Source organism: Monodelphis domestica, chromosome 1 (genome assembly GCF_027887165.1).
Source record: "Monodelphis domestica isolate mMonDom1 chromosome 1, mMonDom1.pri, whole genome shotgun sequence".
Classification (NCBI taxonomy): Eukaryota; Metazoa; Chordata; class Mammalia; order Didelphimorphia; family Didelphidae; genus Monodelphis; species Monodelphis domestica.
In genome coordinates, this window is record NC_077227.1 from 28,566,363 (window position 1) to 28,593,211 (window position 26,849).

The window sequence follows — 26,849 nt, forward strand, 5'->3', positions numbered from 1 at the left end:
CGGGCAATGGCTTTGACAGGCTGGCTAAACCTTGTGAAGGTAGCCATCGGGTCATCGTCGACCCCTGGTGAACCAGGGCTTTGCTCACCCAGCATGTGAAGACTGCTTCGGCGGAACAGACGGAAGAAACTAACAAGAAGGTTCAACGGCTGAGATGGCGATGCAGCAAAGCACTGTGGAGTGCTCAGAGTGTGATGGAGCACAAAAGACAACAGGGCCATACAAGGCAGCTGAGGAAGTCTCCAGATGCAACGACTTTTCGTGCCACTGGACCCAGGCTTCCAATGCCGAGAGACTGTCTCTGTGCATCGACTTTTCCACTTAAATCTTCATGCACAAGTGTCTTTGTGCACAAAAACGCACAAAGACAATCGTCATCCTCGGTTCGAGAGACAACCAACAATACTAAATGTCTATATATACTAAATTATATATACTGAATATATATATATATATTTATATATACTGACATTTAGTATAATAAGTTTGAGAGTGAAATATTGTGGGAAATGCTTTATTATATTATTGGAAAACTTTCTAATCATTATACTTTTTAAGTTCAGTGTAATATGTAGAGATTGTGGAATTCAGAATATTGCCACGACCTAAGCAACTCTCTAAGAATACTTGAGATACCTAAAAGGAATGTTGATATCTTGTAGGTTTGGGATCTACCCCAAACATTCTTGTTTTGGGTCCACACTTATAGGCCTACTTTTGAGTCTACGCAAGCTTGTGTTTTGGGTTTGCCTGACATTTTGTCTTTGCCCAGATTTTATTGAATGCTTATATTTACCAATCTCCGTTTCAATTTATCTTTCTTTCAGGTTGCCCTCTTAGCAAAATTCCTCAAATGAGTACATGTGGTTTGTGTGTGACCCTTATCTAAATCCTATATAATGTATACCTTCCAGAGTTTGGACAAATGGAAGCCCTGCCTTCTTCCCGGCTCACTTTTCTCTACCAAATGTCCTAAGATATTTCTTCCTAAAATTATTTCAGATGTATAGATTGTGTGTGTGTGTGTGTGTTTCACAAACAACAGCTTTTTGCCTTATGAACCCTTAGCAAGTACAGTTGTCATTAATAGCAACTGTTCACATTTCTACATTTTTTACCACTTGTGTATGTGTTTTCCGATTTGAAAGCGCTTGAGCATAAGAGAAAGACAGTTCAAATAGTATCACTTGGAATCAGGAATGTCTGAATTCATATCCTGCTTAAGACTCTTAACAGCTGTGTGCCTTGGTAGTTTAGGGGCAAGTAACAAAATCTCTTTTGTCCTCAGTTATTCTAAATTTGGGATCTTATCTTACAGATGAGGAACTCTCATAAAGTTAGTATGAGGAAGGTGCTTGGCAAACCTACCCAAATAAAGGTTATTATTTGTGATATTAGTCTTAGGTTTTTGTTGGGTTTTTTTTCAGTCATGTTTGACCCTTTGTGACTATCTGGGAGTTTCTTGGCAAAGATACTGGAGTGGTTTGCTATTTCTTTCTTCATCTCATTTTTTAGATGAGGAAATTGAAGCAAAGTGAAATGACTTGTCCAGGGTCACATATCTAGTAAGTATCTGAGGACAGATTTGAACCAGGAAAATTAGTCTTCTTGATCCCAGGTCCATCACTGTCTCCTGTGCCATCTAGTTGCCCTGTTACTGGTAGGAGAGAAATTTTATTTGCACAGATCTTTGCAATATATGGTACAAGATGATGAGTGTCATAAGAAAGGTACAACTTGCTTTGAAATTATAGAATAGCCAGGCATGGTAACACCTGTTTCCAATCCCTGCTACTAAATAGGCTGAGGCTGATAGGTCAAGTCAGGAGTTTTGAGCTGCAGTAGGGCTAGAGTTGATTGGGTGTCTGCCTTAAGTTTATCACCAATTGATGCTCCCCCTAAGGAATGAGAAGATGACAGGCTACCTACAGAGGAACAAACTGGCCCAAGCTGTTAACAAAGATCAGTGCTTCCATGCCAATCAGTAGTTGAGTCAGTACTGCCCTTCAACCTTGAGTAACAGAGGGAGACCTAGTCTATAAAAGGACACCAGGAGGGAGAAATCATTTTGATTAAGTAAAGCAGAGGGGAAGAGAAGGTAGGCATAGTGAAGTTCATTGTGGAGAAGGTAGCACTTTTTCATGAGGCTGTGATGTACTTCTGTGAAGCTAAGGGGTAAACAGGTGCTACTGGTCATAATAGGAAGAGGATATTCCTTTCTGTAAAGACAAGTTGATGATTGTGTCTATTTCTTCAGGGATAATTAGAGGTTACAGGAAGATGGGAGTCTGTCATGCTATCCGTGTTTGGATAAAGGCTGTGATTGGACACAATTCATGTGTTATTAGTGTAGTGAGAACTTTGGTAAGAATTTGAGGAGTGGGGGCAGCTGAGTAGCTCAGTGGATTGAGAGCCAGGCTTAGAGATGGGAGGTCCTAGGTTCAAATCTGGCCTCAGACACTTTCCAGCTGTGTGACCCTGGGCAAGTCACTTGACCCCCATTACTTAGCCCTTACCACTCTTCTGCCTTGGAGCCAATACACATATGGACTCCAAGATGGAAGGTAAGCATTAAAAAAAATTGAGGAGTGCTTTGATTGGGGGGAAGAGAGATCAGGAGGATGATGAGATGCAGGACATGCTCAACATATGTTTCTTTAATTCCCATCCTCCTCCCTTCATTCATCATTGGTCTAACAGTTATACAGGTTTACTGGCATTTAGTATTTCTCACCTGTTCTGTTTCAGGTCTCAAATCTATCTTATACTACATCTCCTCCATGCCTAGAATTCTCTTCTTCCTTCCCTCCAACTCCTAGCCTTTTTAACTTCCTTCTCTAGTCCCTCTTCCAAACCTCTTCCCCTTTTTTTCCATCACACTATATATGTCTTACAGGTACCTAATATGTACTTAGTTGGGCATCTAGGTTGCACATATAGATTGTTGGATAGATTGAGTAGATTGTATGCCTGGAGTAAGGAAGACCTGTCTTAAAATTCCAACTAAGACATTGACTGCCTCAATTTCCTCATCTGTAAAATGAGGATAATAATAGTCCCTACCTCCCAGGGTTGTTGAGAAGATCAAATGAGAAAATAATTGTGCAGTACTTACCATATGTAAATGTTAGCTTTTATCATTGGTTACCCATCTGTGGTCTCACCAATTAGAATATAGGCAACTTGAAAAGAAAGACTTTTAAAAATTATTTTTATTAACTATTTTTTTTTGTATTTATTTGTATCCAAAACCCTCAGCATGGTGATTTGACACAAAGGAAGGATCTGAGAAATACCTCTTGACTGAAAGACTACAAAGTTGGGAAGAAAAAGAAAACTGTAGTATCCAGTTTAGCAGGAATAAAGATTGCCTGGAGATTGGCCATGAGAGAGAAAGCTGGGGGCCAGATTGGAGAGGGCTTTAGAGATTGTAGTCTAAGGAGCTTGGATGTGATGTGATTTGTCAGGCAGCAGGGAAGAAGCAGGAAGTTTTTGAGGAAAGCCAGATTGGAGTAATGAGACCAAGAAAGTGATTCTGCATGATATACCAGATTTGGGGAGAAACTAGAATCAGGTGGGGAAAGTAGGAGGGCTTGGCAATATTTCAGTAAGAAATGTTCTGAGTATGAACTAAAGAATGCAAAGATAATGAAAAAGAAAGGAGCTAGGTGAGAAACGCAGAAGATAGAAATAGAAGGCAGATGTATAACTAAGATAGGCCAACCAAGTTTTTCATCCAGGGCCCTAATTTAGACGATATGTCTTGTTACATTCCAATGGAACTATTGGAGATACAAGAACAAACTTCATCCCCCAGGGCACACAAACTTGGGTTTTACCTCTTTAGACTGAACTCCTGATTCTCCCCCACTTTTTCTACTAGGCCACTGAAGCCTCCTCACTTTGGACTTCTATTTCAGAAGTTCACTTTACCACTGGACTTTTTGCACCAGAAACACACTCTACAGCTCCTACCTTATTAGATTATAAAATCCTTGAGGGCAGGGACTCTTTTGCTGCTTTTTGGCAGGAAGGGAGTATTCCCAGTGCTTAGCACTGTAACTGGCATATAGTAGGCATTTAATAAATGTTGATTCATTGATTGAATAAATTTTTCAAACTTTCATTTAATGAAAAATGCTCAGGCTAGCCATGACTTTATTCATCTCCAGGTTCCACTCCCAACTCTTCATCTTTCTCTACTTTGTCTCCAGGTGAATACCTTCTTGATCTTCTCAAAACCCTCCTAACTTCTTTTTCCTTTTATATGCTGTATCTCAGCAGTAAATGTTTAATAAATCCTTGACTTTCTTTGCTCCTCCTTTTGGCACTTTTCATTGTTGCTGCATTACTCAACTTTCACTGTTCCCAGTGAGGCCAACTTTCCTGGGTATCTGAAACAGAAGATAAGGAACTACTACTTATCTGCATAGATTCAGATCTCTAGAACCTGGGGGAAATCCCTTGTTTTTTTAGCTTAAGCAATGTGTGAATTACAAAGCTGCTCTGCCTCTTAAAAGATGTGAACTGAGGATATCCCAAGGTTCTAAAGATCTTAAACTTTTATTAGGAGCTAAACCCTGTAAATACAAATGAAAATGAAAAGAGAGACAACCCCTGTCCTCAAGGAGCATATATTCTATCAGGAGATACAGCATATAAAGAAAAAAGAAGTCAATGGATATGTATCATTGCTAGAGGGAATATTGGTCTCTTCTAGGTATTTATGGTAAAAAAAAAAAGGCAAATAGGGAGTGGGAGGGGCAAGAGACTGGATCCTTTGCTCAAATGCAAATGTATTGACTAGTTTGTAACATTGTCACTAACTCATAGATAAGAGGCTTCCTTGGCACTTCTTTCTCAACTCCCCCACATTCCTTTTGTCAAATAGTATAAATGCTTCAGATTACTAAAATTTTTCTTTCATTTTCTTGTTTTAAAACATTTGTATAACTCTCAAAAAATGCAACTAAATATCACTCACCAAAGTGACTTAGATTATGAAGGATTTTAGAGAGCTAAATCACTCAAGAACCATTCAAGATACTCAGCTTGGAATCCCAAAGGCATGTCCTAAAGACCCAAGTCTTCCACTTGATACACCATTGTGCTTAGTTAGTTCTCATCGCCTTCATTTTCTCATCTACAGAATAGGGCCTATATTCTCTCTACCAATCTCATAAAATGATTGTGAGGAAAATGCTTTCTAGGGCTACCTAGGTAGAGTGGATAGAGGAGACTCGTCTTCCTTCCTGAGTTCAAATCTAGACTCAGATACTTAATAACTGTGTGACCCTGAGCAAGTAAGTTCCTTGACCCTTTTTTTTTTTTGCCTCAGTTTTCTCATCTATTAAATGAACTGGAGAAGGAAATATCAAACCAGTATAGGATCTTTGCTAAGAAAACTCCCAATGGGATCACAAAGGGTTAGGCACAATTGAAAAACCTGAACAACAAATGCATCCTAAGTCATACTGGACTCGAGAAAGGTCAACTATTGCTATTAAGAACAGGTGCATAGTTAGCACCTACTAAGGATCCAGGAGAACAACAATAACAAACAGGAAATAAATGGACCATCCACATATTGTTATGGGGTGTAGAGGTGTACCCCTGGTGTTTGGGAAGGATACCTTTTGCAAGAATGCAAGACTCAGAAACTTAACTTAAAAGTAAAGAGAGATTTATTAGTATTGTTGAATTTTTGGCCAGAAAGACAGCATGAGTGGTCTAAATACCTCCATTCTGGGGTTTTTATATTTTTCTAAAGCAGTGGGGACTAGACTCTGGAGGTGGGGGATGGGGAGATGAGGTTACCCCCAGGGCATGAGGGTGGCTCTCAGGATTTGGAGGAGGAAGGAATGAGCTATGTCTCTTTGTCCATCTCAATTCAATGGGGCGATCAAAGGAGGGTAATCCTCCAGGTCTGGTTGGGAGTCATGAGGGCCTAAGGAAACAGAAGAATTTCTCTGATACTGGTTTGCCTGAGTTTCTGGGGGGTACAATGCCCATGACTATACAAAAGAAAATCTAGAACCACCATGTTAATAACATCAAAGGCATTGTAATTACTTGTGTATTAAATTTTCAAAGTCCTGAGAGATGAGAAGAGATTGGTGAATTCAGACTCTACTGAAATCTTTGATTTAGATTTGGAAAGGAGTTTACAGATCATTTCAGCATCGATCATGGGAACAGATGGGTCAAAGATTTGGAGAAGGAAAGGCCATTAGAGTTCAGTGAGTACAACCCTCTCATTTTACAAGGAGGGCAATGGAAGCCTGAAGGGGTCATGTGACTTATCTTTCTTTCTTTTCCCTTGCTCCAGTGTTTACCACTGTACCTGGTACATAATAGGCATTTAATAAATACTATATTTTATCTAACTTGTCAAAGATTATACAAATCATAAATGGTGATCAGGATTCAAAACTAGTCCAGAGCATTTTCTCTGCAAAGACACATCTAGCTAACATTTGTTAAAGTCTTTTCATGTACAAGCTATTGCATTGGGAGAAAAACAGTTTATATCAGAAAAATATCAGAAATGACAGGCTCTTAGGTTTGGAGCTAAGATGGAGCTTAGAAGACCACGCCCCTCATTTTACAGATGTGGGAATGGGGATAAAGAAAAGCTAAGAGCATCTCTCTGATGTACACAGATATTATGTGTCATGGACAGGATTTAAATTCAGGTCTCCCAGAAGCCAAGTCCAAGACTCTATCCACTAAGTTGCCCAACTGCCTCTTCCCTCAAAGTGCTTGCAAACCATAACAAGAATAAGACTCAGAAATAGACTGGGGTAATACCCAACATGACATGTGAGTCCATTAGAGCTACAAAGTATTGTGGGAAAGTTATTAAGAAGCCTGAAAATTGGCCTTTGGGTTGTATATTAATATAATTAATCAGCACAGCTTCATGGCAGACATATTCCTTGATATGAGTCTTGAAAGAAACTGTAGGTAAGCTTTCGGCCAATTAATAAGTTATTTCAAGTATTACTTTCCCAGGCACAACTGAGACTTGTTTGTTTTTTCCCCTTCAGTTAGATGTACTACCAGGCCTTTCCAGTACCCAGGAGCTTATTTATAAGGGAGAAATAACTTAGAATGAGGTATATGAGAAGTCATGACTCAGTGACCTGCCTGAAATCTCAGGCCTAGTCCAGGTGCTAAATTCTGTTAATGATGCCAATTCAGAAAGTACAAGGGCTGAAAGTCACAACAACACAGCCCATTTCCTCTATTTTATTTCCATAAGTATAAAGGGATGCCCCCTGGTTCCCTTCCGAGGCTGGTACAGACATGTTTTCCTCCTCTACCTGTCTCCTTATTCCTTGTTCATGGTGGTATTGTTCCTGTTTATGGTTGTCCCTTGGTGGTATTCATGGTGCCCATAGGTGCTTCCATGGTGCCTTCTCCCAGCTATCTCTTACAGACAACCAGGGTCCTTTTTGTATGTGTGTGAAAATTCAAAAGACATAAGAAGCAGGGCTTCTATTACTATTCAAGATGATAAAATGAATTAATTTTATCATCACTAAACAAGCATCTATTAAGTGCCTACTATGTGCTAGGCACTGTGCCAACAAATTAAAAGTTCATATACTCACCACTCTCTTGAAGCTTATATTCTATATCTTTTGCAAGTTTAATCACTACAATAGAAATCTTGGGGAAATCTTTCCTTTGATCATATCAGTCAACTGGAATTAGCTCTCATGGTATAGTGGGAAGGGAACAGGAAGTCTTCCTGTGCTTTCATCTAGGTCTTTCTGCTTACTGCCTGAGTGATCTTGGACAAGTTACTTGAACTCTGGGGGTCTCCATATTTTCAGAGAAGGCATTTGATATTATAAAAAAAGAACTCTGGAATTTGAGTCCATGATTCTGAATGAGCATCCTGTTATTTCCTAGTTAAATGAACTCAGACAAGTCATTTACCTTTTGTGGGCCTTAATTTCTTCAACTATAAAAGAAAGGAGGAGGGGATTGTATTATATAACCTCTAAGGTCTCTTCTATCCCTTTTGAATCAGGACTTTGCTACTTCTCATCTTAGAATCAATACTATTTACTGCTTTCAAGGTAAGAGGAACAGTAAGCTCTAGGCAATGGAGGTTAAGTGACTGCTCCAAGGTCACACAGATATGAAGTGTCTAAGGCCAAATTTGAACAAAATTTGAAGCTTTTTTTAATCATATTTGAACCTAGGACATTCTGTCTCTAGACTGGTTCTCAACTCACTGAACCACTCAACTGTTCCCTGCGATCTACTCTTGGCATGACTTTGGGAAATCTCTCTGGGACTTATTTTCCTCAAAAATAAAGTAAGGAGATTAAACTTGATGGCTACTAAGCACACTTTCAGCTATAAATCTTTGATCCATTTTTTTCTTGACCTTGGAAATATACTATTTGCATAGGCCAAAGGGAATAAAAGGGAATACTTCATTAAAACAAAAGAAAACTAAGAACTTTTAGATGTTATGATTTGACAGATAAATCAGAGTTGTAAGTAACCCATCCACCCAGACACCATAGTATTTTGTTATTTATTGATCCTTGGTAAATTGCAGTTTAAACAATGGCTTACTTGAACTCTGGACTTTGAGTAGCTACTTTCTAGAAGTCCAGGGGATTACTTTAGTCAGAATCACCTTGGGCAAAGGTGGTTTGATAGTATGGGCACAAGGCCTGGAGTCAGACAATCCAGATTGGCATCCTGTCTCTGCTATTTACCAGTTATATGATCTTGGGTTGTCATTTTCCATTTCTAGATCTCAGATTTCTCATCAGTCAAATGAAGAACATGACCATTAAGATCATTTATGTCTCTGAATCCTGTAGGGGAGACAAGATATGAAGTATAGAACCATTATATGATTACCTACAAAATCAGAATATCCAAGTCCAATGGCAAAAGAAAAAAGAAGACCCAAGGCACTGTTCCAGTAAAGATGGAGGAAGAGAGGTGAAAAAAGGGCAATGTGGATGGGAAAATAGGGAGGAAGAAAGAAAAGAAAAAGACTGAGACAGAGACAAAGGTAGAGAGAGACAAATCAAGACAGAAAAACAGAAACAGAAAGACAGGTAGTGAGACAGATGTAGATAAAGACAGAGAGATAGTTAGATTCATAAAGATTCTCTGGTCTTCCCCTCCATCCCCAATCCTCAGGAACATAGAAAATGAGTAGGGGAAACATTAAAAACCAAAAGCAAAATCTGAGCTCAGTTTAGATTTTCCACCAAAAGATTTACCAGCTGCCTTGGTCACTCTAGAAAACCTGCAGGAGGAAATGACATTTTTAGGATGGTTTCCCATTTAGTGGTTCATATTTATGTGATGCTGATGCCATTGGCACATGAGCCATAAACCTCTCCAAAGAGCTCTTGGAAGGCTGCCCAGAGCCTGTATTCTGTAGGGGCAGGGCTACTGGGAGATTCTGAAGCAAAAGGTATCTTCAGAATGGCTTCTCTTTGGACTGGAGAAATGGGATTCAGATTGGAACAAGGACACCGGACAGGGCAACATGATAACTATCTTCTAACCACATGTATCAGAGTATTGGAAATCAAACCCTAGATCACCATTTGCTTCCTGGCAGAATGGTCAAAACCTGGCTCCCAATCTGTAGTAACAATCTACAGCCTAAATAAAACTCTTCAAGTGCTGAGATGCTTGAGACTCAGAAATCCATAAATACATTGAAACACGGTCCCTTTGATGAATATTTGCATTGTTTTTGGAGTTGTTGGTAAGAACAATTTTGATAGCAAAGAATTTTCTGAAGAAAGAGTAGGGAAAGAGAGGTCACCTGTATTTCCCACTTTATTTTCCCTAGAGACACCACAGAATGGTGAAAAGAATATTGTTTCTTTATCAGAAGACCCATGTTCAAATCAAGAGATTATAGATTCAAAGGGATCAAATATCATGATTCTGGAATTAGAGGACATAGTTTGAAATCTTGATTCTGTCATTTAAAAAAAATTATTGCTGTGAACTTCATAAATATCAGCAAACTGAACATTTTTATATGGAAAGAAAAATGCATATGAAGGCATGCATATCTATTACACACATTTTAAGTATAAAATATTTTCTTGTTTGTATATCCCTCTTAATTTTCTTCTGTTCTGTTCCTTTTTGAATGATCTTGTCACTACCATATCTCCATGGGACTCATTTCTGTATTCATAAAATGATGCTGTTTTCTGAAATTACCTCAGAGGGCATTTCTAGCTCTAGATACATAATCCTTGTATATTTTATGATTTTACATACCAACAGATTATCTCCAGTGCTCACAGGGCCTGACACATAGTAGGTGCTTAATAAATATTTACTGACTGACTGATTGAAATTAAATAAATGATGAGGCTCATCTTTAAGAGACTGGAGCTTCCTGACCAACAGGATGCCCACACTCAAAAATAGTTTTGATTCCTGAAACAGGGAATTGATGTTGACATTCCATTTCTTAGAGAAAGACACTTGACTGATTTTGGCTGTCAGTTCTGCCAAAAAGATCATCTTCTCATCTCCCTGCAAGAGACTTTGAGCTGCATCTCATAGCACATCCCAGCTAGAAAACCTAGCACATGGCAAATGGTAGTTGGAAATTGGAAAAAAGAATAAGGTAAAGCAGAAGCACTGCAAGATTGAAAGCCTTCTGAGCTCTCAGAACAATGCTGCTGGGTCCACTTTTGTGCTTCTTAGTTTTGGAAAGTTGTCCAATAAACATTTTTGAGAATTCCAAAGGTTGGGGGCAGCTGGGTGGCTTAGTGGATTGAGAGCCAGGACTAGAGACCAGAGGACTTGGGTTCAAATCTTGCCTGAGATATTTCCTAGCTGTGTGACTCTGGGCAAATCACTTAACCCCCACTGCCTAGCCCTCACCACTCTGCTGCCTTGGAACTAATAGACAGGATTGATTCTAAGATAGAAGGTAAGGGTGTTAAAAAAAAATTCCAAAGGTTATTTTTTCCCCAAAATAATTGCCACCATTTTAACTTTTTATACTATTCTTTGTTTCTGAAAATGGCAAGGTTTTAATAATTAGATAAATCTGGAAATTTTGGTGTAAAAAGGCCCCTTGAGGCTGTTTACTTAGGTATGTTTTACATCTAATATATGCTATTCATTGACAGATGCAATAAAACTACCCTCTAATTAATTTCCTGGAGAGTCCAGCTTCACTGCTTATCCCAAAGCTTCAAAATTGCATTAATTGCTGTTGCTAAGGGATACATGAACATCCCCAGTAATTAAATGGCATTAAAATATTTCTTTTTTTCCCCTCTATTTTTAAGAAATTATATTTTTGATGAGAGGACCCATGGTATAGTGGAAAGAAAGTTGGCATTGGAGGCATAAAGGGCAGCACTGGAGTCTTGCTGCTGACCCATCCTGTCTATGTGACCCTAAATTAATGATTGTCCTTCTCATTAGAATAGGCAATTTGCTGACTCTAAAGTACATTGATGGGACTTATTGGTATTAGAAGGGAAATTTCCTCACCTGGAAGTTCCTTAAACCCATGAAATGGTGAAAGCTACTCTCTGGAAGGCTTTTAGTGAATGTCAATCAATGGACTGTAATCTCTGTCTCTTTGTCTCTATCTCTCTATCTCTCTCTCCACTCCTACTATCTCAGTCTCTCTCAGTCTCTCTCTCTCTCTCTCTCTCTCTCTCTCTCTCTCTCTCTCTCTCTCTCTCTCAGTCTCTCTCTCTCTCTGATCCTCTTTCTTTCTTCATGCTTCCAGAAAAAGACAGCTGCTGCTCTATTGCTATTATTTCTGCAAGGAATATTTGAAATGTTGATAGCAAAATCTCACTAACCCACTCATGGTTTGAAAACAAGCTCCCACCAGTGGTCTTTTGCAGGCCTTATAGCATCAACATCACTGGCATACAATCATGTGTCTGTTACAGTTGAAATTTAGAGAATATTTTAGTCAGTTCTTTGAGAAGTTTTCATAACTGGAATCATTCTGCAGATTACAAACTTCATATAAAACAGATTCTGCTGGTCTCTATTTGACATTAATTCATTCTTTTCCAAACTCAAAAACTACAAAAAATCAGAAATGTAACACATAATACAAAAACTATAAACATAAACCTTTCTCTTGCATTAACCTTAGAACTGGAAGAGACCTCAGAGAGCATCAGTCCCAAACATTTTCATTTTTACAAATGAAGGAACAAAGTCCCATAGTGGTGAAATGAATTGCCAAGGGATGATCAGCAACAAAGCATGGAGTAGAATCCAAGTCCCCTGACATCAGAGCCACCCTTCTAGTCAATAATAATAAAAAAGAAAAACCACCTATTTTTGTCTAGTGATATTTGTGTCTACATAGAGTAGGCACAATATATGCTTTCTAAGAAATTTTAGTCTAAAAGTCTAAAGAAAAAATTTTAAATAACACAAAATCATTAGAGGATGAAGTCATAGCCATAATACAATTTATACAAAAATGAATAGGATTTGCAAATGGTTTATAAGCTCAATATATGTTGTCAGTTCAACATGGCAACCTAAAGAGACAATATTATAGTCAATCATACACATGACCTTTATCTTAATTTTAGGACTTAATCAAATAATCAGAAATGATAGGGCACCTCTGGAGCATTGCATCTTGCTTGATTTTTATGATTAATTTTTATTTATATCATATTTTTGTATTATCTTAATTTTCTAATATGCCCCATCACTATCTTTTATAACAACTAAAAAGTAAGCTAAAACAAAACATTTCTGTAAAATAAACCAGCACATTTACTAAGTCTGAAAATATTTGCAGTACTCATACACAAAGCTCCCCACCTCCATCATGACATGAAGAACTTTTGTTTTTCTCGTCTCTTCTTTAGGGACCCGTCTGACCATTATAATTTCATTGCCCTGTAATTCTGTTTTAGAAGAAACACTGGCAGACTGGAATTTATCTCTAAGAAGGTCACCAAGAGGATAATCATAATCAAAGTCAGGGCTTTCAAATATTGGTTACAAGAATTGGTAAAAATGTCCCCACTGAAAAGAAGATGGTAATAGAACACTGTGGCAATCTTTAAGTATTTGAAGGGCTATGGTGTTTTGGAGGAATACGAATCAGGATACTTGGTCCCAAGAAGAGAATTACTGCACATGAAAAAAAGCTTGATGGAGATAAACTCCTGAAAGTCCCAAGAAGTCCAAAAGCAGACTGGGGAGAAGAGAACGAGCTCCCTGCACCTATTTGTCTTCATACAGAAGTTAGATGGTCTGTTGTTACATTTCTCATAAAGTGGGTTCACATAATAAGTAAAGATTACAGTTACTGTTGTTTAGTCATTTCAGTTGTGTCCAATTCGTTGCGACCCCATTTAAGGTTTTCTTGGCAAAGGTACTAGAGTAGTTTGCTATTTCCTTCTCCAAGTGATTAGGGGAGATGACCTTTAAGGACTCTTCAAGTCCACAAATATGCAACTATTCTGTTTATGTCCAGGAAAGAGGAAGTATGGTCCTATAGACAGAGTACTTGGCTCAGAGTCAGGGACAACTGACTTTGAATCTCTCAAACATTTATTATGTGGGTGAATTTAGATAAAACAACTTTTTTTGCCTCACTAGAAGGTATTTACAAAGTCAGAAAGATGTTATAATATTCCTTGGTTGGGGAAATCTCTCAAATAAGGACTTCTACAAGCTGAAGAAAGCAAAGGTCCTTCAAATATACCCATAATATAATAAGTAATTACATTTGAGTTAATAATCCCTTGGGGTGTATGGGGTGTTCAGGGAGGGGTAGTATCTCTGGTATGGAGGACTTGTCATGCCCTCCTAGGGCAGCTCTCCAGCCTCTGATCCCCACCTGACACCCAGCTCTCACTTGTGGCTCCCAGTAGTTGCTAGCATGTGGCAGCGGCCACACCCCGGGCAACGGCTTTGACAGGCTGGCTAAACCTTGTGAGGGTAGCCATCGGGTCATCGTCGACCCCTGGTGAACCAGGGCTTTGCTCACCCAGCATGTGAAGACTGCTTCGACTGAACAGACGGAAGAAACCAATAAGAAGGTTCAACGGCTGAGATGGCGATACAGCAAGGCACTGTGGAGTGCTTAGGGCGTGTTGGAGCACAAAAGACAACAGGGACATACAAGGCAGCTGAGGAAGTCTCCAGATGCAACGACTTTTCGTGCCACTGGACCCAGGCTTCCAACGCCGAGAGAGTGGGACTGTCTCTGTGCATCGACTTTTCCACTTAAATCTTCATGCACAAGTGTCTTTGTGCACAAAAACACACAAAGACAATAGTCATCCTCAGTTACCGACGAACTACTACTACTACTAATAATAATAATCCCTGTTCCACTTCAATAGGGGAAGATCAATGCATTATTGTTCATGTTGGAAGAGACCTGAAGGATTCTGTAATGCAAGTGCTCATCTCAAAGAGGATTCAACTAAATCCCAGAGGGGAAACTGCCTTGCCCAGGGTCATATGTGTAAAGGATAATTTTAGCATTGTGACCTAAACTATATTAATTATTGGTCTCCATGGATATCCCAAATAATAAAAAATAAAATTACCCAAGACAGTCTGGAAATTTATGGTGATTTAATTAATACAGTGGAAAGAAATTTAAGAAGAAGGGAGAAGGAAAAGGTGTAGGATTTCTCCCACCTGGCTTGTGATGGGAGGGAAGATTAGAGACTCTAGAAGGCAAGGTTTTGGAGAGAAAATGAGGAAGGAATCATCCTGAACTCCAAGAGGGCTAAGCCAAGATGCCTGAACCTGAATTAGCTCTAGGGCAAACTCATTGCCAAAACCCAGACCAATATCTGCCACCATGCCAAGATGTCGGAACACTTAGCACACTGCCAGCCAGAGACACCTCTCCAGGAAAAGAGGTCGAAGAGAGGAAGTGACATGCCCTATATAGACAGTTTTACATCACTTTCCGCCATCTCATCTGTACCAATGTTAGCTTAGCTTAACTTAGGACAGCCCAGGGGTCTGTCTACTGTTTCTGCACATGTCTGTTGAAGGCCATTTTCTCAGATACTTAATCCTTGAGTATGGTGCAGACATTCCTGACCTTGTTAAACTAAGTAGGGTGGAGAAATGTAGTTTAAAATTCACATAAGCATAAGTTTGGTCATCTTTTCTTTGCTCAATCTCAAATAAAATACCCAAAGCATTTTAAGCAAGCCAAAGTAACACACACAGCTGAATCTCCCTGAGATTCAATTTACATCTTTGAGAAGCAACCTAAAAAAGATGGAACTACTGCTTTTCATGTTTAAAATTCCTGTGCCATCTTTGGAAAAGAGTATAAAACTCTGCAAGGAGTCACAAATGAAATGCAAAAATCCGCCAGTAGACAATCTTTGTATCAAAGTCAATTTCATGTAAAACAAGTGCTTATTCACTGATAACATACTATGCTTACAAATCAAGATATCTAGGAGACTATTTAAAGAAACAACTCAATATTAATATGCAGTTATCAATAATAAAAATAATGTGAAATTACTTTTATAAACATGTTTTTTCTAGTTAGCTATCACACTCTCCTACATATGTTATTCCAGCCATTAGATTGCAAGATCCTTGAGGACAGAGACTGTCCTTGGCTTTGTATTTTTAACTCAGGCCTCAACTCAGTATTAGGCTCACAGTAAGTTGCTTGTTAAATGCCCTTTTTCATTTATGCATTCATAGAGCACTTTAAGATTTGCAAAGCAGTTTATAAAGCCAATATCATTTATTATTTGCAACAACTTAGTCAAGCAAGTACTTTCAAGATAATTATTTTCCTTTCACAGATAAATAAGTCAAGGTTCAGAAAATGAGGAAATTTGCCTGTGGATGATCAGGGTAACTATTTGAGACAAGATTAAAATCCATGTTATTTCTTACTATAATTCCAATGGCCTTTGTACTCTACCATGCTTCAGCTTATAAATTTGTATCAATTTAAAGTAGCCATACAAATCCTCAAATGCTTTGTCCATCTCTGGCTGAAATAATGTAATAATTGAAATATTGTGTCTGGGCCCTTCTTTAATCAACCAATAAGTATTTATTAGTTATTAATTAACTAATTACTGTTTATGTGCCAGACATTCTGAGAGGAAATAGAAACATGAAACAATTCCTATTCAAAATAGTGAAGAGAGTAAGTTATATTCCTATATATACATATATATTTATTTGAATATGCATGTGGGGGATACATATATACATTTATATACACATATATGTATGTCATAAAAGTAATAAGTATAAATCTATATCAAGAAGCTAAATATAAGGTAGTTTGGAAAAAAGAGTTCTAGAAGTTGAAAGGAATTAAGAAACATTTCATTTAGAAGGTGGTACTTGAGCTGCATCTTAACATAATCAAGGAATTTTGAGAAGTTCGGATAAAAATGGAGTTCATTCCAGCCTTGGAGATGTGGGTGTGGCATCAGGTCAGTCCAAAGGCACTAAGAAAGAACATCAGGGTTTCTGTATGGGAATCAGACAGGTTAATTTGATGGAATGTCCAATGGAAGATGAATAACCCAGTGTGGCTGGAAACATACACTGGGGCCAGACTATAAAGGAATTGGAAAGCTAAATAGTTTTATATGTTTTCCTCAAGGCAATAAAAGGTCAACAAAAGGTTGCTTGTGTGTGGATCTATATGATCAGGTATGTGCTTATGGAAAATCCTTTTTTTATCAGTATGGATTAGAGTTGTGAGGAAGTTTGTAGACTCCTAGAAAAACCTAGGTGAGAGGTGATAGTTGTATGAACATAGAGAAGGGATCAGATGTTAGATATATTATCAAAGCTGAATTGGAAAAAATCTGACAAATTATAGGAGTGAAGTATATTAAGGAAAAGTGAATGATGCAGAGTTTACTAACCCAGAATACCTGAAGGATAGTAGTAACTTGTATAGAAATGGGGAATTTCGGAGGAAGTATGGTCTTCAAGGAAAAGATAACATTTTATTTTAGGCATGTTGAGTTTGAATGAGTGTGGGATATCCAGTTTGAAATGGCCTATTAATATCTAATGGACCTAAAATTCAGGGGAGAGATTAAGACTGAAGAAATGAGAGAGAAAGAGGCAGAGACAGAAAGAAAAAGAGAGAAAGGAAAGGAGAATGAAAGAGTGTCAAGTTAAGAAGCATTTATTGAGTCTATTATAGTTTTTTAATTCTCTTTAGAAATTTAGGTGTCCTTTTGATGAGATGACATGCTTGCAACATAATGAATACTTCTTTTACATGTGAAATGTTTGCTTTAGGATTTAACTTAAGAAAGAACATTTTGCTTCAATCCATTATTTTTATGAATAAAGAGAAATAAATTATTGTAAATTTAAATGATTATTTTAAAATCATCTTACAGTTGTGTTTATAGCTAATGAAAAATTGGTCTTAGCCGGATCCCGTGATATCAATGTAACTCTCTCCATACCAAGCTGTCTACTTCCTCAAGGCTCTGGTGTTCTTTCCATACACTTGCAGGTTTGAATTTGTGCATTTTGTATAGTTTTCCTGTTGAGCATAACTTTAAGTATCACATTTGTAATCAAGCAATTAAAAATGTGACAAACACACCCAAATCACGGTTACATGTCTTTAATTAAACTATTTTTTCTGACTATACAGTACTCATTACATTAAAGGAAGACCAGTTTTTTTTTAAAAGAGTCCATTATAGAAGTATCTAGTTGGCTTTTATGAATAGAGTACCAGGACTGGAGTTAGGAAGATCTAGGTTCAAATTTAGCCTCAGATACTCCATAGATGTCCTTGGGTAAATCATATAACCCCATTTATCTAGCCCTTTTCCTTCTGTCTTATGGTGAGTAGGACAGAAAGTGAGGCTTTTAAAAAGAGCCTATCATGTGCCTAGATGCATATATATGTATATTTACAAATAGATGGATGGATGGATGGATGGATGGATAGATAGATAAATTTTAGACACGTAAAGACATCTTAGATATGATAGTTAAATCTTAGAGATGATGCCAACAAATGTTCAATTGCTGACTCTTCATTAAAAGGATCACTGATACATGTTTAAATTTCATTTGAATTTTAAACATTTTTATATATCTCATTTATGTATAGAAAATAAACAAACCTGGGACACTAAAGCATTGCTGGTGGAGTTGTGAATTGATCCAACCTTTCTGGAAGGTAATTTGGAATTATTCCTAAAGAGCTTTGAAAGAATGCATGTCCTTTGATTCAGAAATAACACTATTTAGTTTGTATCACAAAGAAAAAAAATGGGAAAGGTTCTGTTTGTACAAAAATAGTTATAGCTGTGCTTTTTGTGGTGGCAAAAATTTGGAAAATGAGAATATGTCCCTCAATTGGGGAATGGCTGAATAAATTGTGGTATAAGAAGGTGATGGCATATTCTTGTGCTATAAGGAATGATGAATCAATGGATTTCTTTAAGAACTGGAAAGATCTACTTGAACTGGTGCAGAGTGAAATAAACAGAATCAGGAGAACATTATATACAGTAACTGAAACATCATGGGATGATCAAATGTAATTGTCTTTGCTACTAAAATCAATGCAATGATCCAGGATAAATCTGAGGGATTTATGAGAAAGAACACTATCCACATCTAGAGAAAGAATTGTGGGAGTAGAAATTCAGAAGAAAACATATGATTTATCACTTGTATATATGGGTATATGATTTGGGGTTTTAGTTTTAAAAGATTACCATATTACAGAAAAGAATAATACAGACATAGGATTTGAGTGATAGTACATGTATAACCCAGAGGAATTGCTTGAAGACTCTAGGAGGATGGGAGGGCATAGGGGAAGAAGATAACAAGTACCATGTAACAACAGCAAAGGAATTTTTTTTAAAAGGAAAGGAGGGAGGAAGGAGAGAGGAAGTTATTTGGTGCTTCATACATACTAAACTTTTTGCTAAGAGCTGGCAAAATAGACAGAAAAATGAAACAGTCCCTGATCCCATGAAGCTCATGTCCCAAGAGTCCCAAACAACACATACAAGTGTTATTGCAAGCACTAGGTCATTTCTAATGTCTCTTTAAACTCTTCAGCTATAATAAAGTATTAAACATTTAGAAGCTGCCCCTTATCAATCAATAACCAAGCATTTCTGAATAGCATACTATCGCTGAGGCTATGAGAGCACTTGCCATTAAGCTTTTCCCCCTAGGCTTTGACCTAGTTACTGAGCAATTATAAATTCTTATGTAAAGATAGAAAGAATCATTCTGAAATTCTGAAATGTTTTCATTTCACTTTATTCTGAGGGTTTACTATTTTCAGAAATCTTTATCAAGAGCCATGAAACATTCAATTAGATGATAGTGGTCTGGCCCTACAAGGGAACCCAGTCTAGTTCTAATCACTTAGAAAATAGAGATGTCGGCTCAAAAGATGTAGGTTTGAATCCTTTCTTTGTTACTTAATATTTGTATAAAGGCAGTCGGTGGTACAATAGATATAGAAATCAATCTGTAGTCAGGAAACCCTGAATTTAAATTTGACCTCAGATACTTAGATTATGTGACTCTAAGCAAGTCATTTAACCTCTGTTTGCCTTGGTTTCCTCAAATGTAAAATGGAAATACCTCATAGAATTGTAACAAATGTGATAATGTTTATAAAAAACATTCAGCCTGGTATAAAAAGGTACTGAATAAATTTTTATTACTTTTGCCATCTGCTTCCCCTTCTGTAACATTGGGGAAGTCACTTAACATACCTGGGGCCTCTATTCTATTATTCATAAAATGTAAAGTTTGACTAGATGGTCTCTGACCACTCACCTATGATCCTAGAAATTCCTTTATTTTACATTTGAAGAATCTAGGGTCTAAAGAGGGGAAAAGACTTGTCCAAAGTCATTCAGGAAGCATCAAGCATCAGATTCAGCTACTGTAACAGAATTCAGTGGTCTTTCCCTGCAACATTCACCATTTGTTCCACTAGTTAAACTCTTATAGTTTGACCCCCTTTCCAGATCTAAAATCTCTACAAAGTCACCCTTTTCCCCTTCTTCCACATGAGGGAAGAAAAAAAATTAAACCTGCTTTCTTAGATTAAGTACTTATGATAATTATTAATTACTAGGTAACATTAACCTAGTGCTTTCAGGTTTCCAAAACTTTATACTATTTCATTTGAATACTAAAGCAACTTTATGGTTAGGTGTGTTAGTTATTATATCCAGAGGAAGACACTGAGGTTCTTAGAGGTTCTATGATTTGCCCAGGGTCATCCAGTTAGTTTATACGTGAGGCCATTTTCAACCTAGGCTTGCTAAATTCCATGAATGGATCTTTCTTTTCTGCTCCATCATGTTTCTCCTTTAGATGGCCCTTAATTTTCAAGGGTCATATTCTAAATACATTTTTCTCAGCCCATGAAAGTTACCAGTATGTGGACCACTGGTCTGTGGACCTGCCTTCTCAGAATCATGGAATACTCCCACTGGAAGGGAAATAAAAGATCACTTCTAGCAAATCCCTCATTTTAAAGAGTAGGTAAACGTGGGAAGAACCAACCTTGGAAAGTAAAGGGTAGGTAACTGTGGCTCATCAAGGTCTAAGATCACACAGTTAGTGCATTATATTAGCAAAGATTTGATGTCAAAGTATGGTCCAAAATGGTATTTTGGAATAGGATTGTCCAGATGTATTTATCTGTACTGTCTTAGGTTGGATAGAAGGGTTGCAAATGGATGATGATGGGATGAAAGGTTGCATTTTTTTTTATTTGAAAACTTTCTTATTCCTAACATGGTTTCTAGGGGAGGGAATACCAATCAAATAATCTGTCTACCTTTAATAATTATCCACTATATAATTATACACTGTGTCGGGCACCGAGGATAAAAAGACCCAAGGTAAAGCCACTACTACCAAGGAGTTTTCAGTCTAGTTGAGGGAAATGTCACATGCATGAATAGGTACATAGACAATAGTTGCAAGATCATTTTGGGAGAGGGGAAGACACTAGTACTTTGGGGGCATGAAGAAAGACCATATAAAGATGCTGGCCCTTGATCTGAGTCCTTTTTTTTAAACCCTTACCTTTCATCATAGAATCAATGCTGTGGATTGGTTCCAAGGCAGAAGAGCAATAAGGTCCAGGCAATGGGGATCTAGTGACTTGCTCAGGGTCACACAGATAGGATAACACACACAGAAGTGTGTGATACCAGATTTGAAACCAGGACCTTCTGTCTCTAGGCCTGCCTCTCATTCCCCTGAACCACCTAACTACCCCCTTTTGAGCTGAATCTTGAAAGAAAATATTGATTCTGTGAAAATCAAGCAAGGAGTAAGGGCATTCTTTAAAAAGAATACTTGTGGGACTTGACTGAAATGTCCCAGACTGTCAAAATATCCACAAAAAATGTGCATTATGGTCCAAAAGAGAAGCAAAGAATAAACAGGTACCAATTCACAAAACACACACAATAGCTCAGAAAAGGTGAGACATTTCTGAAGAGTACATCTGATCAATCCATCTTTCTCATTTTGCACAGCAGATCAATGGACCAGAGAAGTTATAAGAAAGTAAAGTCAAGGCAGGTTTTGGTAACTAGAATCCATGTATCCTTGTTTTCAATTCAATAACCCTTTATGTTCTGAAAACTAATAAATGGATCTCTAATGATTCAGACACTTATTATTGTCATATGGAAGAAGAAAATGTAAAACAGAGAAAAGGCCTCAATTCAATTCTTTTAGGTTTTCAAAGCACAGATATGGTAAGCTTTATTTTCATGCCCCTTTTTAATAATGATTTTCCTTAGAATCTGAAAGGCTGAGTAAAAACTCTGACTGAAACTAGAAAGTCTTTAAGGACAAGCCTAGTAGCACACTGTGATGAGTATCTTTACTTAAGCTCCACCATCATCAAATTGGAGAGTTGGAAAGGACCTCAGCAACCATCTAATCCAACCCATAATGAAGGGACAGTTAAATGTAGAGAGGTTCGTCATTACCTGATGATGATTCCTATAATGAGGAAACCCAAGAACTGGGAAAAAATAAAACCAAAAGCAACAAGATGGCCTTCTGTCATGTATTTCATGTTACTTTTTCCACAATGAGGAAAATATTCCTAATGGTAGATAGCCTAACTTTTCCTCTCACAATTGGTGAAAATGTTTGAGTGAAAGCATTAAAAGAATAGGAATAAATCCCTTAGGATATTAGATGGTGATGGTGGTTGTCCTTGGTACTTAAAAAGGATGAAAATGACATCACTGGTGATTTCAATATCACATTTGATAGGTGCATAAATTAAATTTAAGTGAGACAGAGTTGCAAAAAGTCATCAGCCTCACTCTCTTCTATAGTCATCAAAGTCCAATGGCAAGACAAAAGTCAGGATGACTGATCAAGGCCTGGGACTCAGTGGATGACCTTGGCATGTTTGACCAAGCTTTAAGTATACTACAACACCCACTTTCACTGCATTCATGGCTGTTGGAGGAAATGCTACCTACTCCATTCACTAGAGAAATTCTTCACATGCCTAGGGTGGACATGCCCCTAACTCGTCAATGGATTTGAGGCCTGTCAGTTACTCTCAACCTGACTTAACCCATCTTTCAAGACAGTTTCCCGAGATGTGACCTGATATATAATCTTGATGCCACAGGTGATAGCTGGGTGGAAACTAAAAGAGAAAAGTAGCCCTGAAAAGGGCTGTGCAAGACCTCACACTAGAAATGTCAGGATGTTGAGTAGATGGCTTCTGAAATATTTATGGGAGATCATAGCTAAGAAACACATGAGATGAGAAAGCATTGATGGGGTCACCATTAGTGAAGATAATAACCATACAAAGAGATCATAGTCCCATCTCTTTATCTTAGTAACTGATAATTTGAGAGATTTAATCAGCACAGTAGGCCATTGTGCAGCAATAAGGCCATCAAACCTGGGTTCTGCATCACTGAGGATAGATTTCTTCCCGTCTTCACCAAAACATCACATTCTGAATAAAAGAGAAGGGAATCTTCCAAACGTAACAGAAAACAAACATAATTGTGTCTATACATACATCAATAAAGGTCCTATTGGGCAAGTCTAATAAATGTGGATACACTTGTCAGTGATACAGATTATAATGTATCCTTCCCTTCCGATCTTGTCTAATGCCTTCCCTATGTGATTCCTTTAACTTACACTGTATATATATTATATGAACATTGTTATTTGCCTGCAATATCCCTCATAAAGTGTGAGCTTTTTGAGAGAAATCTATTCCGTTTTTGCCTTTGTTGGGAGAAATAGGTATACTTAGCAGAGGGCGTAATAATATATTTGATTTACCTCTGCTTGACCTGTTGAAGTACCCCTGTTGCTGTCCAATAGGAGTTCACTTAATCTTCCAGACACATTTAAATTTTCCCATAGTTTGTGTATATCACACTGTCTTTTTGTTATCCTTTACTCTCGGTATCCAGGGATTAGCCTCTCTCTCTTTCTCTCTCTCTCTCTCTCTCTCTCTCTCTCTCTCTCTCTCTCTCTTTATATATATATATATATATATATATATACATATATATATATATATAAAGTATATATATATACATACATACATACACACATGCATGCACACATACACAAACATATAACTGTTTCCTTTACCTCTGACAATAACCCTTTATATTTATGTCCAACATAATTCTTTGTGGGTTATACTGTGAAGCGTGCCCATGCTCTATTACCCTTTGGATGACCCCCCATCAGCACATTTAATAAAAGTAGACAAGGCAAGCAGACAATGAGGTAGGCCTAGTACCAACAGGAGGAAGGCGGAGGGATGAATGTATTGCTTATAGGGAAATCGCCCTGTTCTTTACATGATCCACAATTCTCCTGGAAACAAACCCCCATCAGTTTTGTTTCCTTATTTGCGTTATATTTTTTCACGTGATTCTGCATGGCTGCTCATCAAGAAGAGTCCCTATTCCAGAGAATTAAGAAGTATATGTGTCTCTGTAAATATATAGGATTTAGAGTATCATATGGAGGGGTCTTTATTTTTCATAGCAAGTGATGATCCCCTCTGTTGGCACAGAAAGAAAATGCAAATCCAGGGAGATAACACTTAAAGGATTTCTGTCAAAGAGTAGGACTTCTAAGAGAAGAAGCAACCCTTGTACAAATCAGGAAGATTCTCATCTAAAGTCATCTTTCTTGGCACGTGGGCTTTTCTAAATCTGGCACACCATTCTGTGAGTGGGAACAATATGTTTTGTAGGATGGAGGGAAGTATTCTAATTAAATGTCCACCCACTTTTTCCTCCTGATAAAAGACTCCCCTGGAACTTGCTAAAATAAGGTTCTTCAAGACAGATGAATTTTTGATGACTAAGTCAAAACACCAAGGAAGCCTACACTGGCTACTAAGGTAGATACAGTGTTTCTTGATTCAGAAAGACCCTTGAGGGCTTATAACATCATCACCATCATCACCACCACCATTACCACCACCATGATGATTATCATCACTTTACGGTTATTATTATTCATATTTTCTTCTTCATTAGCATAATCCTGTTTTCCTTCATGTTGATAATTACTTTCTTTTTTAATATCATTACCAATACTACCATTGACAATTGCTATTAAAAATTTCATGGGCTGCAGCTGAGATTGCATTGTTTGCCTGACATTCCAGCAGTTGGATTCAATACGTACCAAACACAAATTGCAATGTGATTCTGAAATAATGGGAAGGCCTCTTTAAAAAAGCTGATTTAAGAAGAAGATTAAATAATAGTAATTAAAATAAACAATACCATTCACTAAATGCAATGCCTTTCTTCTGCCTAATAGTTTTATTGCTACCTTAAAGCCCTAGTGAAGTTCTCAGAGGAGCACAAAGCACATTAAAGATACTGCTGAATTTTCACTACCTCCCTATGAGGTGGGCTTGGAACAGAAATTGGTGCCTGAAATTTGTTTTATTTCAGTTGGGAATGTTTATAACTATCACCAGGGGGAGTTATTTAAGTATATAGCTGAGTTTAACCACTGTGTGCAGACATATGTAGGCAAAGTAGGGATTGAATCAAATCATGGCATATTACTGTTGCCACATTAGAGGATATAATAGTGCCTGGCATACAGGAAGTGCTTAATAAATGTTTATTGAGGGACAGCTAGGGGGTACAGAGAACAAAGTCCCAGGACTAGAGTCAGAAGGACCTGGGTTCCAATCTGGATTCAGATATTTCTTAGTTTTATGGCCCTGGGAAAGTCACATAGCCCCATTTTCCTAGTTCTTGTCCTTCAATTTTAGATAAACAGAAAGCAAGGGTTTAAAAAAGAAAAAAAATAAATGTTTATTAAATTTAAATGCTTTGGAATAGAGACAATCCAAATCAACCCTCTTATTTTACAGATGAGTTTGTTATTCATTTTCAGAGGGTCAATGATATCAGGAGGGTGAGATCTTGAATTGTAAGAGAATTTGCATTTAAGTGAGGTAGAGTGGCACAGAGTCTTCAGCATTACTCTCTTCTAGAATCAGTCAAGTCCAAAGACAAGGCAAAAGTCAGGATGACTGGCAATTGCTTGGGATGCAGCAGATGACTTTGGCATCTTGAATCACTGACCAAATTTTGAGTGTTCCACAATACCTGTTTTAGCTACTTTCCTGACCGCTGGAATACATTGGTCTCGTAAGACCATTCCACCCAGGGAAGTCTTCACATGTCCTGGCTAGATATCCCAGCTAACTTACCAATGGGTTTGAGGTCTTTTAGTTACCCTCAACCTGGTTTAGCCTGACAGCAAAGAAGGTTTTCCTTGGGTAATGCAGCTATACAAGAAGCTACAGCTTCTTGGAGTCAAAGGTGAGAGTTAGGTAAAAAGGTAGGTGCCAAAAATGTCATACCAGAGGTGCCTTTCCTCCCTGAAAACTCCATACTCTCCACAGATTAGTAATAACTAATTAGAAATAATTCAGGAGCACTAAGAGATTTCTGGAATCAGATATTTCTAGAAGTGGAAGGGTTTCAAGTAGCCAAAAAGTCTCTGCTTGCTCTATTAGAACAATGGTGAATTCCTTGACTACAAAGGCAGTCCAATGAATCTTTGGATTACTGTAAATGTTAGGAATTTCTTCCTCATTCTGAGTTAAAATATGCTTTCTTATAGCACATCCATGGATCATAAGATCTGGCTTTTGGGGTAAAGCAGAAGAGGGCCAAAACTTTTTTATTCCTCTAAGATAGCCTACCACCTATTTAATATTCCTTCCAAAATCTTCTCTCCTCCAGTCAAAACAACAACAACAAAAGCAACAATGCTTGTTCCTTCAAAATTTCCCCAAAGTGAGAGAAAGAAAGTTTCACAGATATATCTTTGAAGGATAGTGGCAGGTGGCTGGCATTCAAATTCATCTGTTCACTCAAAATATTTATTGAATATCTTCTATATCTCTAGTATCTTCTGGGAATTCTCCTTGTACCTGTATTCCTTATTATTGTGAATTTTTAAAATGTGAAACAAATGCTTGCTGAATGATGGAAGGGAAAATACTGGTGGTGTAAATATTTTTGGTATCACCTTAACTATCATGGAGAAAATGAAGCTCAAGGGTTCATATCTTTAGTGAGTCTTTGAAATGGTTATGACCCTTCACTAGGGTGGTTATGATTGGTAGAAAGCCAGCTTTTTAATACTCTGCTTGAATTTCCTGTTATCTGTTTTATCATGTGGCCTTCCACTCAAACCATCTCTTCATATTACTGTCATGTCTGACCTGCTGCACACTTGGGTCAGCACCCACAACAATGGATTTGAGATAG

General features: G+C 37.7%; 1 protein-coding gene across 6 annotated transcripts in view; it reads right to left on the reverse strand.

Moving 5' to 3' along the window:
• Positions 1-26,849, reverse strand: part of CTNNA3 (catenin alpha 3) — a 2,164,949-nt gene that overhangs the window by 1,033,815 nt on the left and 1,104,285 nt on the right. The window contains exon 10 of one of the 6 annotated variants that reach the window (XM_056819246.1): positions 3,255-4,394. The exons of the other annotated variants lie outside the window; for them this stretch is intronic. Coding sequence (XP_056675224.1) covers positions 4,353-4,394 — 42 coding nt within the window. The 3' untranslated portion in view covers positions 3,255-4,352. Of the gene's footprint in view, positions 1-3,254; positions 4,395-26,849 lie in introns of those variants that run through there. 6 annotated transcript variants of the gene reach the window in all.